Genomic DNA, 17,753 nt, shown 5'->3' with positions numbered 1-17,753 from the left:
CATAAGCCTTCGCTAGGAACCACACGGATCAATTAAATCGTTGTTGCCTTTCAATTGCCTCCACACAAACACTCACTCTATTCACACGTAGTGAGAAATGGAACGAGAAGCAACAACAAAAAAATGGCACACACGCACTGTATACACACACACCCTGTCTGCCTTCTACGATCGTGTATGGATATGTGTGCTATAAAACACACAGGGGATGCTCACCACCCTCCAACAACAACAACAACAAAAAAAAATGCGTAATGGCGCTCTTAATCTAGTAAATCGCCCAGCATAAAACCTCTCAGTCTCACTTCTGCTGCACTTGTTACCCTTCTTCAACACTGCGGATGCAGCGGAGCGGATGCGAACACGCACACACACACACGCACACTAAAGCTTTTCACGCGAGTCAATTATTAAAACGTCGCCGCGCGCGCACCAGCTAAACTTCTAGCGCTGCCCCGTCTGGCCCTAATCACCTCAGCGTAAACACCGAGCACTATCTTCTTCAATGCCGATTATTCGATTACACTTTTTATGCCACACACTGCCTTCCACCCCCTAACAATTCCGTGGGAGATTATTTAACAGACACGCACCCACACACACACACGCACGCAATCCGCACAAGCAGTTGGGAAGGGAGTAGAATTTGCTTCACGAGCGTTTCCCCCACTAGGCACAGCAGGAACTGGGACACACAATGGTAATTTTTCCCAACCGATTGGCAACTTCCACTCGTGACTCGCGATGATGATGATGATGCTGTTGCACTTTTCTCCTACCCACAAAACCCACAATACCACTGCTAGGCGCACTGTGACACTGTGTGTGCGCAAGGCGATGACGGATTAAAGGCTGGAAAAACAAGAGACCGCACTACACACACTCTCGCGAGACGACCGGATGACGACACCGCACGGAGCACACCGTGTGCATATGTGCAAGTGTGTGTGTAGTGTTCTTCTCTCTTCCAAAACCGGACGAGTGTTTGTGACGACCACGACTTTCCACTTTCGGGGCGCAACCGACTTTTTTTCCTCTCTCGCCACTTTTGCGATGATAACGCGCGCCGATGACTTATGCGCACGAAGTATAGGGTGGTCGGATTCTGGAATGATTTCGAGAGATCACAAATTTGATACTTCCCCGTTTGTAGACCGTTTGTTTCCCCCCTAAACTTCACCCCCTTGTCAAAAAGCCACTCGTCGTGGGATGCGTAAACGAGGGATGAATAATGGGGGCGACTCTGCACTAAAGGGGATCTTTTTTTCCTAATGGCCCTTCGTCTCCGCTTCTTCCCTTCCACCTGTTGCTTCCAGGAATGTAGCGACAAAAAGAAGGTGCCCGTTACGCTTTTTAGGAAAGTAATCAATCAATTTTCATCAACGCACGCACGCACGAAACCACACGACGACCACTTACACACAGGTTTGCCTTGGAATGGGGTATTCTTTTGCACCGTTTTTATTACACACGGACACACGATTTTAAGCCACTTTCAATTACCACCTCTGGGCGCACTCTGTATGCGCGTCGAGCTCGGACTAGCAGGGAGCGGCTACCTTTCTCTCTCGCTCTCTCCCTCTTTTTCGTACGGTCCAGCAGCAATCAAACGGCTGCGCGACGGGCTGGTTGTCTCGCTCTAATCCACCTCTCGATGAAATGTCAAACATACCGGAGTCAAGGTATGTAGAGATGGGGTTGTACTAAAAACCGGCTTGACAATAGGCTTTCAATGCAAAAGAGCTACTTTCTTTCTTTTTCTTACTCTCTGTCATTTTCACTTTCATTTGCTTCTTTTCTTTCATTCTCTCATATGCGAGGCGGGCGCGCAGTTTGTTTTCTATTTGATTTAAAAATTCCGTTTTAATCAAACTTTAATATAAAACACGGCGAAAATATTTACCAAAAGTTATGTTATACATGCTTTGGTAGTTTTTTTTGGCTTTGGCAAATAATAAAAAATTACTACTTTGTATTTTTTTGTTATCTGTGAAAAATAGTTCCCCAACAAGAACGGCGAATAGTTAAAAAAAAAAGTAATAGTCCGTCAGCCGATTATATCTATTATCATGGCTTGGTAAAGCTGTCTGGCATAAATCATCCTTCTCCCATATCCCTTCTATTTCGCGCATAATGCTCTACACACAGCGGCCCTTCTGGATGCACAAATTCGATTAGCCTGTCTTGTTGGACACGGCCGCAGGGTCAATGTTTGCGTGTGTGAGAAAGAGACATTGATAATAGTTATCAGCCTGAGGGGTTGTTTTGTTTAAAAGTAACGCTCGACCGACTGACCACCGTATAGTTGTTGCTCGCAGTGCACCGAGTGCGTCTCCTGTTTCGTTTGTGTCCCGGGTCAGTGTCGTAAAGAAAGTTCTAGCAGCCATATCAGCAACATGGCCGGCAAATCCTCGGTTTCAGCAGCGTCCTTAGTGATCGTGATCCTCCTTCTGTTCGGACAGCAATGTGAGGTTAATGGATTGCGTAGATTTTTTCGTGGAAGAATGTTCCAAACGGATACCGGCACCAGCCGTACGACGGATTCGATCCTGTACACTGGAGCTGAACCATTTCCGGATCATTGGTTCGTGCAGCAGCTAGACCATAATGATCCTACGAATGCTGCTACATGGAAGCAACGTTATCAAGTGAACGATCACTTCTTCAACGCCTCCAACCCTAACGCGCCTGTGTTTCTTATGATTGGTGGAGAAGCTGAAGCGAAACCCTTCTGGATGCACCAAGGAGCATGGATCCATTATGCAAAAGCACACGGTGCCCTATGCTTCCAGCTCGAGCATCGATTCTATGGCAAAAGTCATCCGACGGCGGATCTTTCCACCAGCAATCTTGCGTACCTTACCTCGGAACAGGCACTCGCCGATCTGGCCTACTTTATCGTGGCCATGAACAAAGAGTACAACCTACAGCCACACAAAAATCGTTGGATCGTGTTCGGTGGTTCCTATCCGGGTTCGCTTGCCGCTTGGCTGCGGGAAAAGTATCCTTCGCTTGTGTACGGAGCGATCAGTTCCAGTGGCCCACTGCTGGCCAAGATTGATTTTGTCGAGTACTTCGATACGGTTACCCATTCGCTTGCACGCTACTCGACCGATTGTGTGGAATCGGTTCGCAGTGCCGTGAAGCAGATTGAAACACTGCTGAAGCACATGATCGGACAGCGTACGCTTAACGACAAATTTAAACTTTGCGATCCGGTGGAGAAATCGATCGAAAACCCGCTCGATATTGCCAACCTGTTCCAGAATATTGCGGGACTATTTGCTACTGTGGTGCAGTACAACAAGGACAACAGCCCGCACAGTACCACGACGATCGACCAGGTGTGCGAAATTATGGTGAACCAAAGCATTGGTGCACCGTTCAGCAGGCTAGCGGAGGTGAACCGCGTGAATTTGGAGTCGACCAATACAACATGTCTGGATTATTTGTACGAGAAGGAAGTACAGGAACTGCGTAATACTTCCTGGGAATCAGCTGCGGCAATCGGAAGTAAGAATTGATATATAAAGCATCATAAGCTTTTCATTCATGCCTAAACAATCTGTTTTAATTCCTTTCCATAGTGCGACAGTGGACCTACCAAACCTGCAACGAGTTCGGATTCTACCAAACATCGAATAACGCTAGCTTACTGTTCGGCGATCGGTTTCCGGTAGAATTCTTTATCCGTCAATGTGCCGATGTGTACGGTGCCCGGTTTGGAGCACCATCGCTTAACCGGGGCGTTTATCGAACGAACACCATTTACGGTGGGCTTGATCCAGCCACCACCAACGTACTGTACGTCCACGGTAACATCGACCCATGGCACCGGTTAGGGTTGACCGAGAGCAACGACATCCACATGCCAACCATCCTTATCGACGGTACGGCACACTGTGCGAACATGTACGAACCGTCCGACAACGATCCTCCGCAGCTCAAACAAGCGCGTCTGCAAATCGAAACCTTTATTACGAATCTACTGGCAATGGGAAGCCGTTAAATGTATATAAATGTGTGTCATAAATACATGTAAACTGTTGTTAAAAAAAACAAAGAAAACCTTTGCACGATACAATTTTCTCGGTCTCGAATTGTTCCCTTCTCATTGGGTTTCAGCTTAACGGTTTTGCTGGGAAGCAACAGCCTTATCGACTGCAAACGGTGACTGTTCCGAAAGGCGGTTCTGACTGCCGGTGGAATGTTGCGAGCGTATTTCCCACTGTTCCTGCTGATCGCCATGGTCCGCCAGTGAAGCAGTATCAACGCACGGATCGATCGTTGGCTGAGCGTTCGGATCGATCGCTGGACATTCGGCAATTTGGCTGGCGCGTGACGATTTACCGGACGCATGTACACGGATGTCCTCGTTGCTACGGTTCCCGCCGGGGATAATGCCAACCGTTCGCGCTCCGGATGATGCCGGTGTCGTTTTGCGGATCATTTGTGAGGAGGAACTTTTGACCGGTTTATTTGTCGTCGGTGTCGGTGGTTTAGATGATTTTGAAGGTGCTTGTTGCTGCTGCTGTTGTTCCTCCTTGATGGTGTTCGAAATATCGTCCGGTATTTTGATGTGGAATTTCTGTAACGGTAAGCGTGTAGTTTGAGTGTGGTAATAACGACGTCAAACGGACAGGTTGGTTACATCATATGGATTAAAATTAATCCCTTTCTTGTATATGGGACAATGTACACAACGCGTCGCAGTAACGTGTAAATCGATAATTCGTGATAGCTTAAGAAAATTACATGCAACATCCATAGGCTTTAGAGCAGTCCTGTCAAATGTAAGACCCGATAGGGCTTTTAGTCGAGGCTGTCAAGATATGGCAAGAATAACGACGACTACTCATACACATTCTGAGATATCTAAGTTCACAGGCTCAAAGAAAAGATCAGATTGGATCGTCCTATACTATTAGCTTTGATTAGTTTCAAAATTCAAAATTAGCTAGGATTGACTTGAAGTGAGTTTGACATAACTGGTTTTCCATTTACAGCCATGGAAAAACTTGGACTCTGCCCATAACTGACGAAACGTTCTTAGCTGCGTCCGATAGAAAGATACTTAGAAGGATTTATGGGATCTATGGGGCTCTACACGAGCTAGACTTAGGCTCTTGTGGGCTGGGTCATGTCATGAGAATGACTCTTGACTACTGGATTTGGGAGCAATAATTCAAGATCCAGTACTGCGCCTGATATTTAGGTTCTTTTTTGACTTAACGAGCTTCTAAAGTCACGCTGGACATCTAATGGCTTAATGACTTGCTGATACTACGTAGTAGGATAGACAAGTCCTCATTACAGGGGAACGGTACGGATAGGATTTGAACCCTTACCCTCCTCCGTGTGTAGACCGGCAACATAGTCGCTATACCACACGGGCCTTCTTGATAAGTAAGTTGTTAATTTAAATTTTTACACCACACTCACCTCCGGAACTTTCCATACAAAGATTCCTCCATCGCTGGAACCCGTCACCAGAAACTTCCCATTCGGACTGTACCGTGCCGAAGTGATGGCACTCGCATGCCCAATCCCAACAGCAACCTCCACACCGAGCTGATAGTTCCACAGCCGCACAATCTGATCCGTACCGGCCGACACAAAGTACTCTCCCATCATGTTCATGTCGATCGCATTGATCGGTCCCGATTTTGAACCTTCCACCTCACGCACCAAACTACCATCGTACGCTTCCCAGTACCCGATGAGCTTATCCGATCCCGCCGTCAGTATCTGAACGCCGGTCGGAAAATACTGTGCAGCAATAAATTGCGTATGCGCAAAGATCACATGCTTCCGGGTAAGGCGTATCAAATCCCATATAACGCACGATCCGTCCCGCGATGCCGACACAACTTCCGTGTCGTAATTGTTAATGTGTACCGATTCGATTGGACCATAATGTTCCTTCAGCACACCGATCAAACTTTGCACGTATGGATCGATCTTCCAGACTCGTACCTGCCCTTCAATGCCACCGCTAACCACAATCTTGCCATTGCTGGTAACGGCTACCGAGGAGCAGCCTTTATTGTGTGCATTCGGGATCGCGTAGATCAGCTTGCCGGTCAGTGGTGTAAAGGCACGGATCACACCATCGTTCCAGGCGGAGATAATACTCTTCCCGTCACGGCTAAATACGATCGACGAGGATGCAAAGTTGGGTACGACGATGCGGAGCAGTTCTTGCATCTTAGACGTCGACCAGATGCGGATCGATTCATGGCTGGCGGTCGCAAAGACGAGCGAGAAGTTGCTACAATGTGAACGAAAGGGGGAAATTATTTTTAAAAAACCAAAGGACAAACATACGATTCCCACTTACTAGGGAAAAGCTATATCGTAGACGGCATTCGTATGGCACGTTTTAAGCAGCCGTAGACTTGATGAGAAGTTTGCCAACTCTAGGGAATAAATTTCGCAACCATTTGTACCAATCAGAAGTGTTTTTCCCCCGCGAATCTGAAGCGATGTGATGACGCCGTCGATTTTCGTCGATTGGAGCTAAAATTATATTTTTAAAATTCAAATTTCAAATTTTGTGGTTATTCTGTTCACAAGCAATAGAAGCTCACCGATTTCAGTTCCGGCCACGTTGGACCACGATAATTTTTAAAATTCATATTACGCTCCTGCACCATATCGATCGTTCCATCACCCGCGCCAATAATAAGCTTCCCATCCGGTAGCAGCAGCAAATCGCGCACACCATAGTGATACTTTTCACAATCCTTGCCCGGTGGCTTTTTCGCATTATGCTTCCCAAAGCATCCCAACAGTACGGGCATCTTATCCTGCGAAGGATCGCTCGGATTAGGATTGCAGTTCAGGTTGATCTTCACTATATCGCCACTCATCGTTCCAACGTACAGTGTGTCATCGTTCGGTGAGATGCGCATACCGGTAAACTCGCGTCGCAACTTACCGACGGCCACATCCTGCACCGTAAGTCGCTTACGCTCGCGGTCAATGTTCCATACGCGCAAATTTTGATCACCACCCGACACGAACGTTGTGAAGCGCTTATTTAAGCTTGCCACCTTGGTCGCTTCGCCAGTTGTTTCTTTGGTTGCGATCGTACCACAAATGGCCGTCCGTTGTTCGATGTCCCACACAATAATCGATCCACAGTCCTTACCACCGAGACTGACCAGAAATTGATCGTTCGAGGAGAAGCAAAGCGATTGCACACGGACGCGATGTAGCTCGTGGCGTGAAATTTCCTTACGCGTTTCCCAATCCCACACGATTACGAACGCACGGAAGCCCATGTGATTCGACTGCCCGGATGCGACCATCCGTCCGCTGGTGGAAATGTCCAGGGTGGAAATTGTGTTCGTGTGCCCCCGGAGAAAGGATTGCTTGTTGGTAGCACACTCGTAGATTGATATTTCATTGCCAAGTGGAAACACTAGATGACGCTGGTCGGGATGTACCCGCAGTCCACACACAACGTGTCCTGGAAATGGTTGAATAATTGCACCATCAGTAATTGGTGTATATAACGAGAGAAAACACACCTAATGCTTGCTACCTACCATCGAATCCAATGATGGCGGACGGTTCTAGGTTCATCATCTCCGTTGGTTCTTCGACCGACATCTTGCAGGATTTCAGAGGCACTCTCTTTACAAACGTCTCCTTACAGAGGCATCCGTTGGCATCGGTAACCAAAGAAGACTGTGCCTATTTTTGCACAGTTGTATAGTTGTAGCTGCCGCTGGTTGTTGTGAAACACGCTTACATAGTTACCGAGAGACCGGTTGCCAATGGCTACAGGTTGGCCTAGCAACACCCTCTCTGGTTAGTTTGTTTTTCCTTTGTTGAACGGGTCTGTGCGAAGGAATGATGTATACATAAATGCAACAAGTGGTTTTATCGATATTTGTTTGTTTCGTTTTTTATATAAACTTATGCATGGTTGGCGTGGAATAGCGTTCCGTCCATCCAAAGGCCTGTTCATTTTTGAGGCTTTTGGAGTAGTTTCCTGGAAGTCTAGGTAGATTGTCCGAATTTCGGCTACATTCTAGGACATTTTCCATGTTTCCTCCAAGCACAAAACCATATGAGATGATTCAAGAAGAGGACGTAGTGCTAAATGTTCTTCTTCTTCTTCTTCTTGACCTGCTCAGGGTTGAGCACGACGCGTAGACATGACCAGGTTGCCAATCTGTTTCCATAGTTCTGATTACAGCGTATGTAGCAATACCGCACTGATATGGGTGTGGATCCGACTCTTTTAGAAGAACATTATAGGCTCTCCATATTCTACTCCGACTATACATACATATATTCGAACGATACATCCACGGCGTATGGAACAAGGACAAAGATTGGAAACTCTGTAGTGCTAAATACTTTTCACATTTCTTTCTCTTCAAAATATCCTAACTTCACAGAATAACCGGGATAGACTCGATAAACTCAACTGTCCTCATCGGTCCACAAATTGTACGAGAAACTTGTTGAACCCATTCTGGAACAAAGTTGAAAGACTATCAGAGCTGAGTTCCTGTTTTCATCGTTTATTTTCTCTTTTTTTGTTCATTAACCTAGGTACTGTTTATGCCAAGATTTTTTTTTCTTCTCTTTTTTGCATTTTATATTCAGGGAACGATCGTATCAGTGTGTCCAAATAGTATTTTACTTTCATCGCTATTGTATTTTGTTATCATTTTTGCTTGGGGGTGTTGCTCTTCAAGTTTAGATAAAACAATGGTTGGAAAATGGCAATTTGCAGCAGGGCAATAGGTCAACAGTAGGCAGCAGTCCAAATTTCAAGAGTCCTTAACGAGGATGTGCGCAACGTTCTGCCCCTTCTGACAGGTTGAATCTCTTCTACACGGTTACAAACAGAGCTACTAACCCAACTCACTAGAGACGACACGATATAATAATGAGAGAGTGGCGACACAATCTTCTTTAGGCATCACTAAAAAGAGATACTCAGCTATTTATCAAGTTTTCCGCTTTTAAACCGCTTCAAGATATTGTGCCATGTTCGACTTAGTTAACCGCTGTGCTGCGTGGAGCTACTTCCGACGCATCGAACTCTCGTCTACAGAACAACTTGGCAGATAGATATTGTACAGATAAGACGTGTTTTAAGAGGGAGTTGAGTGATAATTGTGTGGTCTACTGTTTGTTTCCGTATAGTTTCCGCAAAAGCTACGACTACCAGAATAGCTTCGAACAAAAATTTACCACTTGTTTTTGAGCTGCATCCTGCACGTTTTTAAGCTATCTAAACAAGGTGCTCTTCTGGTTCCTGTATTTCTATTTCACTCCTTCATGAAATTTCATCACAATCGCTCACAAGGCCGAACCATGCAGCTGCCACTCCTTTCCGATGCAAACGAACGATCGTTTGGTGTGTTTATTGTTCCTATTGCAACTCCTTCCTGTTTCTTATATATTTGCTTTACTGCTATACTATGTGTGCATGCGTGTTAGGTGTTAGGATCTTCTGGATATAATTAGAGGGGATTGGATTTTTGTTTTGCTGTATTCTGCTTGTGGTAGTTCACCTTTTCTGGGAGCATTTTCGAATTCGCAACCATTATGCCTGCTTGTTCGTGGCCTTTATGTTCTTTTTTTTAATTATAGTTAAAGTCTATATAATAGCGCCCACCAATCGTAAGAATAATTAAATAAACGCAACATGTAAGGGTTAGTTTCGAATTTATATATCACTTGAGACAGCGCTGGAAGTACGTCGCGCCAATATAGTTGCCGCGCATCGCTTTGAACACGTTGTGCTCGAACAGGCGTCGATTGGTTTGCAACACTTCCGCCGCTTCCCGATTGAGCGGATCCTCGGGATTCGGTTCCTGAGAATCGTACGAACAACAAATATTCAGTAAATGTATACACAGGCAGTCGGATTTGTGTATATCTTTAGCGAGGATCACCAACATACGACAAAGAAGACAAAGATCACGTGCGAACTGTTTTTGGCACCGGTTACGATCACGCACCAGAAATGAAACAGAGTAGCGGGAAAAAAAAGAATGTTTGACTACTTACCAAGAACAAGTACTGCAATCCATACACGATCGAGTTGATCGTCAGTACCGGTTTCCAGTCTTCGCGCAGAATGTTCAAACAGACATTACCCTCAAGGTCTATGTTTGGGTGGTAGACCTGGGTTTCACACTTGACCTTCGGTGGCTCGTGCGGGTAGTTCGGTCCAACCTAAAACACCAACGGAATTTCATTAAAAATACATAAACGAAGAACTGTACGATCGTCCCATTACCTTAAAGTTGAACACGAAACGACCGCCCTTATAGAAACCCTCATCCGGACAGATGATGAGCTTGAAGTTCAATAAGTCGTCCGGATCCGGGAACTCGGTGGCACACGTCTTCGGGAGGTTTAGCTCATTGATATCTACAACAAAAAACCACCCAAAAAATGCCCGTATAGTGATACTCCGTTTAAAAATGTATGCCTTAGCAAAAAGCATACCTTTCGTGATTCGCAACTGTGCGGCAGTGAAAGTTTTCTTCTGTCCTCCGGCCTTCGGTGTTGCTTCACCATCTTTCTTTTGTTGTTTGAGGGAGAACAGTTTAATCATTGCTGCACGATTTGGCGTGTCAACACAAGCTACAGGACGGCGAAGATGCGAGAGAAACAGTAAGGAAAGTAATAGACGCGAACAGCTTCCACGGAAATCACTGATTTCCGAAGGTGTAAAGCTGTTTGCTGGTCGTTCGATCGCTTTATTGTTGGTGGTTTGCTGGTGCTTCTGCTACTTCCGTCGTAACACTTCGCAGTACAACAAGCGAGGGTCAGTTGGGGCACAGCGAGACAGTCAAACGGTTATTGCGATTTTTTTTGTAAAGCCTACGCAATCGAATGACTGGGCTATTCCGCTGTCTGTTCGCGCTGTTTGCACCAAGTTTATTAATGAGACACGAAACAAATTTACGATGAGTATATTTACGAATTTTTAGATAATATTTTCCACTTTTTTCAGGCGTTTTGCTCAATAGCCATATTTGTTGTGACAGATGCGCTGTCTTGCGGGTGTATATGGTGCAGCGTTCGTCACTTAAACTTGCAATAAACCGTAGCAGCCGATTAGAAAGCCTTTATACTTCAAAATTAAATCACAATTGTTAGAAAATATTTTTGGATGTTAGTTATACTTGAAATGCATTTCGAATCGCTTTTTATCATAAATTATTCGTGCTCGGAACACTACATCGATGAGTTGATGATACCGTTCGTCGATTGATCGATTCTAGACGTCTTTGGCAGTTGTTTTGAGAAAGAGAGAGAGAGAGAGAGAGAGATGTGTTGTCACGTCAGTTGGTCGCTCTCTCAATTCTTGCTCTCTCTGGTTTGTTTTGTTTTGATTGTAGTTCCCGCCAAACGCAATCATTTCGCATGGATCGGATCATACAGGTAGGAAAAATTGCTACGTTTGCACTAATTTGCAATTGTCCGCGAAAACTGTAACAAAAATGCGCTGAATCATCAGTTTAGTAATAATTAATTGATAGTATATTAAGGTAAAACGCAATGGAGGATCAGGTGTTTCGGGCCAAATACCAAAAGTGCAAGTATCGTGTGAAGCAGTGGGAAAAAGAGTTTAAGAAAAAACATGGCCGTATTCCGTCGAAGGTAATGTGTTGTGGGGGAATATTTTCCATTCACCTGAAAAGTTTGATAAATAATCGAAACCCTTATTGCATTCAGCTCGATATACGCGACTCACCGAGTGAGATTAAAAATTCGTACAAAATGTACTACCAGCTGAAAACAACTCTGCTGAAAAACACGCTGCTGGAAGCATTGGACGATGATGAAGATTTCGATGGGTCATTAATGTCCCAAGAGTCGAGTTTTTCACAAGAACCGAGCGACATCTCGGGGATGCTATCGTCCGGTACAATCTTGAATGATGTTGCCCTTGCCGACACGAGCTCGTCGATGAGCAGCTTGCTAACGAAACCGATTGCCGGCGTACGGTCCGATTCAACGTTCGAGGCGGAAAAACTCCAACAGCACAATTTAATCGCTTGGCAGGGTGAGAAAAGTCGCAAAAGTGTTCAAACTGCCAAAAAAGCAGTAGAAGCAACTGAAACACCCAAACCGGTAACACTGAAAGGGATGCAGCTCATCCATCAACAGAGCTTACTAATTCCTAAACGTAATCCGCGTAAATCACTTTCACGCAATTCCTTTGGACTTGCGTCGCAAGGCAGCTCACAAGCGGTGAGTGGAAGTGGAAGCAAAACGGTTCTTCCGGATTTGGAAACTTTACTCACAGCTAAATCGAAGGAGTTGGAGTTTAAAGTGGAATCAAAAGTGGAGGAAAAACTGGCCGCTCCACCATTGGTACCAACGACAAGCGAACCAATCAATCAGCTAGATGAACGATGGTTAAATCGGCTATCGGGAGGATCGACAGAAAATAGTAAACCTGGTACCACGAATACTGCCAGCGAGCGACCTACCAACTTTGGACTGAGAAATATAAATGTTGCCTCACTCGCATCGGCCACAAGCTTCGGTATGTCTTCGTTAAGCGTTGCCGATGATAGCGTTGTAAAAAAATCACCCAAAGCGTCGCCAATGCAGCCCGGGATCGAAAACACGGCGTACGATGTCCCGGTGCAGTCGGATTCGGACGGAGTGATAGAAAACTCGGAAGACGAATCAACGAAAACTTCCCCCGGCATGATGCACATTGCTAAGAAGCGTAAAATTTTCACTTCCATCAATCGAAGTCCGGAAGATCGTGTGGAAAGTAAGGTAAAGCCTACTTCTGAACCGGAACAAGTACTGGCGGATAAAGGAAAGGATGTAGAAAATCGGGACCCGTCGGAAGATCTCCCTAAGATTGCGGAAATAGTTAGAAAAAAGCGAGAGGTGAATGAAAAACCTCCAAAAACTAGTAAGAAAAAAGTTATCAAACGACTTACAGACAAAACTAAATCTCCCGTTGTGCCACGGGTTTTACCAAAACGCACAAACACTGGGAAAAGATCTACCTACAGAGAACCGACTTTGGAAGGCATGGGAGAAGAACCGGAGCCAGCGTTTTCTTCTGATGATGAATATAAAGATCCAGACTATAAAGAACAGCTCAAAAAGAATGAAGAATCGTTCCACGCAGATAACGATGAGGCGGATCAGGAAGAGCCAATGAAAAAACCTTCTCCACGTCCTAAAAAAGGGAATGCCACGCGTTCCGTTGGGCCGAAAAAACAGCCCATAAAAAGGGGACGACGGACAGTCAAAAGCTCGACGGTCGTTTCACCCAAGCTTAGTCCCGGTTCATCAAAACCTGTCGGTAAAGCAAGAAAGGCAAAAAAGTCAACTCAACGTAAGATCGATGTAGAGGAAGAGGAGGTCCCGTCCGTAGAAGAACCGCAAGAATACGTACCTGAGTTTGGACTTGACCGGTTGAAAAGTATTCCCCGTATCGACATTAAAGAGCTTGTGCGTGACACGCAAATTGCGAATAATTTCATTACTGGGGCCTCGGATGGCACCGGAGAAGGAGCCCCCGGAAGCAGCAACGGAGCAAACTTGGCTAGCGGAAAGGATAAGGCACTGCGCAAAAAGATGGCTGCCGGTAAGCTGAACGAAAATTTCGTCCGCATCGACATCCGGAAGAAAGTGTTTGTAAAGGGCAAGAAAACGATCAACTACAGCCGGTACAAGAAATCGCAATGGAAGGCAAAGAAAGCTGCTGCCCTGAGCGGGCCCGATATGGATATGCGGGGCTGTGATGGAGGCGTACTGACCTGCTTCCAGTGTGGCGGTACGGGTCATATGGCGTTTCAGTGTAAAAAGCAGGCAGAAGATAAGTTGCTCCCGTACGATGCCGATACGATCGAAGAGTCATCGTTTCCCACGCTTGAGGAGGCGGAAGCGATGGTCAAATCACAAACGGTAGTAGTACATTCGAAACGGATCGAAAATCTTCCACCCGTTGCTAACCCTACCTGGAAGGAACAGGAAGAGCCGGAAGCGTCGCAAGAAGGGAATGATGAACCGATCGTTCAAGATCCGGGTGATTGGGAGGAAGTATTGAAGGAGGAACAGCAGCAGGACAACAGGAACCGGGATAACGAGAATGTATCTTCTAAAGCGCCGATCTACATCGGTCATAAAATACCGGAAGATTTTCTCAAACAATCCAAACTCGTCGAATCGACTGTTTCCGGCGGATTTAAGGGTACGATTGAGCCACTTTACCAGCAAAATTTGGACGGTGGTGGGCTACCAGCAACACCGTCGGAAGTTTTTGATGCTTTGCATATGTTTGGGCACAAAGCTTTCCGTCACGGTCAGGAACGGGCCGTTATGCGTGTGCTGTGTGGAATGTCTACACTTGTGACGCTCAGTACGGGCGCTGGTAAATCACTCTGCTATCAACTTCCGGCGTACCTGTACAGGCAAAAGCGCAACTGCATAACGCTGGTAATATCTCCGCTCGTTTCGCTGATGGAGGATCAGGTGCATGGAATGCCGGATTTCTTAAATGCTCACTGTCTTCATACTAATCAGACGCCGAAGTAAGTATGAGGCGATGCTTTCCTCATTGCCCGGTTTGATCATGATCATTTGATTATTGACTTTGCTTTGCGATTTTTTGTCATTCTTAAGGACAAACAAATTAAACATTGTATCTATACATACTACCACGGGTTTTCAGGGTCCGCGATCGTACGATGCAAGCGATAAGCGCTGGCGAAGTGGACATTCTCCTAATCTCACCGGAAGCGGTCGTATCGGGCGAGAAATCGACCGGCTTTGGATCGTTGCTGCGTGAACTGCCTCCGATAGCGTTTGCCTGTATCGATGAGGCTCACTGCGTGTCCCAGTGGAGTCACAACTTTCGTCCTAGCTATCTGATGATTTGCAAGGTGAGACAATAAACGATCGATAAAATAATGTTGCTGTGTGCTTTAACACAATTGTCAATGACCGCCTACCTGAGTAAGTTGTGCACTTTAGTTCCTTAATATCTTTTGATAGGGAAGGCATACATTTGAAATTTGTAGAATGCCTAGACCAATTGCTTTCGTATCATAGTTTTTTTTCGATTTTATTCGATTAAAACCCCCTTACATTGTTTGTATAATCCGCAAAATTTCTAACTCCCAAAATGTAAAGCCTACCTGGGATGGCGGTCATAGAACACCGTGTTTTTTTTTGGTCCTAGACACTACGGTTAATTCATGTGTTTTTGCAGGTTTTAAAAGAAAAGTTAGGTGTAAAAACTATTTTAGGTCTCACAGCGACAGCGACCGTCCAAACGAGGCAAGTGAAAGAAGTACAATAAGGCTGGCGCGGTACAGGAGAGTTAAAACTTTTTGTTTCTTTTTTTTCCTCCAGACAAAGTATCGTTTCGCATCTGTCGATTCCGGATGGCCTACAGGGAATCATTAGCGATATTCCCCTGCCGGACAATCTGTTGCTGACTGTTTCACGCGACGTAAACCGGGATGCAGCACTGGTAAATCTACTTCAATCGGAACGATTCAACGCTCTACAATCAATCATCGTGTACTGTACACGACGGGACGATTGCGAACGGGTGGCATCGTTCATACGGACCTGCTTCCAGGATGCGGCACGTGCCGCCGCGGAAGCAAACGCGAACAAACGGAAAAGATTAAACTACATAGCGGAACCGTATCACGCCGGTATGCCCGCTTCCCGCCGACGCACTATACAGAACGCGTTCATGAGCGGCGAGCTACGCATTGTGGTGGCCACGATTGCGTTCGGTATGGGTATCAACAAGGCGGACATTCGCGCCATCATTCACTACAACATGCCGAAAAATTTCGAAAGCTACGTACAGGAGGTGGGTCGCGCTGGCCGCGACGGACTGCTCTCCCACTGTCACCTATTTCTCGACCATAAGGGCAACGATCGGAACGAGCTGCGGCGCTTTATCTATGCAAACTCGATCGATCGTCACGTGATTCGAAAGCTGTTGCAAAAAATCTTTGTACCGTGCGCTTGCACAAGGATTCTCAAGAACAAGTGGGTGGTTTTTGGGTTGCGTTTTTTTTTTTGCAAGAAAACAGTTTTTTGTTAAATAATTAATAATCTATTTTTTTATTTCATTTTTTACAGAGACGTTGCGAAAGAGTTGCGTGAGGAACTAAAGGCAGTTAACGGTATTGATTGGGACGATGATTTTGAGGAAATGTCGGCAATCGATGGGCCTACAAAGGCGGTTTCTACCGCACGGAAACGTTTGTGCCCGGGGCATGAGATATGTTTTCCGATCGAAGCCACCGTACAGCAGCTAGATATACCCGAGGAAAATATTGCGACCTTCCTTTGCTACCTGGAGCTGGATGACCAGCGCTACATACAGGCACTTAGCCCGGCCTACACAATGTGCAAGGTAATGTCGTATGCAGGCGCACGGCCACTGCGACAAGCAGCGAAGGAATGTCCACCACTGGCGATGGCATTTGCGCTCGACCTGAAGAGAGGTATTTCGCACGCCACCTCGACTGCGATAGAATTTCCTGTGATTGACGTAGCGTCCGCCATTGGTTGGGACAGTGGTGTGGTAAAGTATCAGTTAAAAAATCTCGAATGGACCACTGGTATGTTGAAAGCATTGTAAATCTTCACATTATTAGTTTGTAAATTTAGTTAATCTTTTTTACTTTCAGTTAATAATGCCCGCAAACGCTCACCACTATCGGTGATGTTTAGTGAGCTCGGGTTTCGGCTACGCGCTCCGGGTGACCTTACCGACGAAGAGCTGGATCAGGCACTGGACGGGCTGTACGAACGCGTAACCCGCCAGGAACGTACTCAGCTGGCACAACTGCAGTACATCTCCGAGGCATTAGCTTCGGTATGCTTCAACACCATCGGTCCGGTGAGTCGTGTGGATTGTCCCACCGGACCGTCGGACAAGTTGAAAACGATCGTGCGGAATTACTTTACGACGGATATTAGCAAAGAAAATATAGAAATCGTACCAGAGGTAGGTATTGGGAGAAAAAGTATCTATATGATCTTTTTTTTTTAATCTTTGAAATTCCCACACACACACACAGCCTGACGATACCACGGACGAGCAGTTGATAGCGGACATACGTACAACAATATGCCGCTATCCAGAAAACAACTTTACCGGACGTGCGATTGCAAGATTGTTTCATGGCGTGCAAAGTCCAAACTATCCCGCATTGCTTTGGTCGAGGTCAAATTTTTGGCGTTCCTACAGCAAAACAGATTTCAATCGAATAGTGCGCCTAGCAAATGCAGAAATTGTACGAATGAGAACTTGACCTTTTTAACACGCGCACTATTGCTTAGTGAAGGATGAATTTGTAAAAAAACCCAGAGGTCAATTTTAAAACCCGGTAGATAGGTAGATAAGTGATAGTAAAAATATAGTAACGTTTCTGCTGGTTTGAATTTAAATTTAAACGATACCAAAACACTTGCAAATGCGAAAAGGCAGCCATGGAATGTGGACTCCTCAACGATGGACCATAAATCAAGCGCATCTGTCAAACGATGCATCTCGAATGCTCTCGTGGGGGCAAAACAACAATCGTTTCGAAGAAAATTGCATTATTCATAATCCACCACCGGGTTGGGTGTGCGTTTTTACCCTGCATCATTTGCAGCAAATGTGAATTATCATCCACCAGCTAAAGGTGCGTACACAAGTTCCTGTTTCCTGTGCCTGTTCTAGCAAACGCACAAAGAACTCCTTCGCTAAAGCGTGT

The 17,753-nt window shown here is 45.7% G+C and overlaps 5 protein-coding genes across 5 annotated transcripts in view; 2 read left to right on the top strand and 3 right to left on the bottom strand.

Moving 5' to 3' along the window:
* LOC126562554 (guanine nucleotide-binding protein subunit beta-1) overlaps nt 1-17,753 on the bottom strand; it is a 99,544-nt gene that overhangs the window by 20,827 nt on the left and 60,964 nt on the right. The window lies entirely within an intron of this gene.
* On the top strand, nt 2,397-4,009 carry LOC126562071 (putative serine protease F56F10.1). The gene is made up of 2 exons (XM_050218482.1): nt 2,397-3,513; nt 3,588-4,009. The coding sequence occupies exons 1-2, from the start codon at nt 2,397-2,399 to the stop codon at nt 4,007-4,009; spliced, it is 1,539 nt and encodes a 512-aa protein (XP_050074439.1).
* On the bottom strand, nt 4,127-7,617 carry LOC126560918 (cilia- and flagella-associated protein 52). The gene is made up of 5 exons (XM_050216868.1): nt 7,554-7,617; nt 6,591-7,483; nt 6,341-6,519; nt 5,443-6,271; nt 4,127-4,588 (listed from the first exon to the last, which is right to left on the bottom strand). Exons 1-5 carry the CDS (start codon nt 7,615-7,617, stop codon nt 4,127-4,129), a joined length of 2,427 nt encoding a protein of 808 aa, XP_050072825.1.
* LOC126563103 (NEDD8-conjugating enzyme Ubc12) lies at nt 9,680-10,603 on the bottom strand. Its single transcript, XM_050219719.1, has 4 exons — nt 10,486-10,603; nt 10,274-10,407; nt 10,042-10,209; nt 9,680-9,845 (listed from the first exon to the last, which is right to left on the bottom strand). The coding sequence occupies exons 1-4, from the start codon at nt 10,592-10,594 to the stop codon at nt 9,705-9,707; spliced, it is 552 nt and encodes a 183-aa protein (XP_050075676.1). The 5' UTR covers nt 10,595-10,603; the 3' UTR covers nt 9,680-9,704.
* LOC126563502 (uncharacterized) lies at nt 11,545-17,306 on the top strand. Its single transcript, XM_050220147.1, has 8 exons — nt 11,545-11,646; nt 11,722-14,552; nt 14,693-14,903; nt 15,233-15,300; nt 15,376-16,032; nt 16,126-16,610; nt 16,680-16,999; nt 17,073-17,306. Exons 1-8 carry the CDS (start codon nt 11,545-11,547, stop codon nt 17,304-17,306), a joined length of 4,908 nt encoding a protein of 1,635 aa, XP_050076104.1.

The sequence above is a fragment of the Anopheles maculipalpis genome, chromosome 3RL (assembly GCF_943734695.1).
Source record: "Anopheles maculipalpis chromosome 3RL, idAnoMacuDA_375_x, whole genome shotgun sequence".
Taxonomy (NCBI): domain Eukaryota; kingdom Metazoa; phylum Arthropoda; class Insecta; order Diptera; family Culicidae; genus Anopheles; species Anopheles maculipalpis.
This window is presented reverse-complemented; position numbering and strand designations above follow the sequence as displayed.

Coding starts and splice junctions, on each gene's coding strand:
- LOC126562071 (XM_050218482.1), top strand. CDS start 2,397: ATGGCCGGCAAATCCTCGGTTTCAGCAGCGTCCTTAGTGATCGTGATC. Junction 3,514..3,587: donor ATCAGCTGCGGCAATCGGAA/GTAAGAATTGAT, acceptor TCCTTTCCATAG/TGCGACAGTGGACCTACCAA.
- LOC126560918 (XM_050216868.1), bottom strand. CDS start 7,617: ATGTCGGTCGAAGAACCAACGGAGATGATGAACCTAGAACCGTCCGCC. Junction 7,484..7,553: donor CGCCATCATTGGATTCGATG/GTAGGTAGCAAG, acceptor CAATTATTCAAC/CATTTCCAGGACACGTTGTG. Junction 4,589..5,442: donor TTGTATGGAAAGTTCCGGAG/GTGAGTGTGGTG, acceptor TTACCGTTACAG/AAATTCCACATCAAAATACC.
- LOC126563103 (XM_050219719.1), bottom strand. CDS start 10,594: ATGATTAAACTGTTCTCCCTCAAACAACAAAAGAAAGATGGTGAAGCA. Junction 10,210..10,273: donor GTTTCGTGTTCAACTTTAAG/GTAATGGGACGA, acceptor TTGGTGTTTTAG/GTTGGACCGAACTACCCGCA. Junction 9,846..10,041: donor GATTGCAGTACTTGTTCTTG/GTAAGTAGTCAA, acceptor TACGATTCTCAG/GAACCGAATCCCGAGGATCC.
- LOC126563502 (XM_050220147.1), top strand. CDS start 11,545: ATGGAGGATCAGGTGTTTCGGGCCAAATACCAAAAGTGCAAGTATCGT. Junction 11,647..11,721: donor ATGGCCGTATTCCGTCGAAG/GTAATGTGTTGT, acceptor TATTGCATTCAG/CTCGATATACGCGACTCACC. Junction 17,000..17,072: donor ATATAGAAATCGTACCAGAG/GTAGGTATTGGG, acceptor ACACACACACAG/CCTGACGATACCACGGACGA.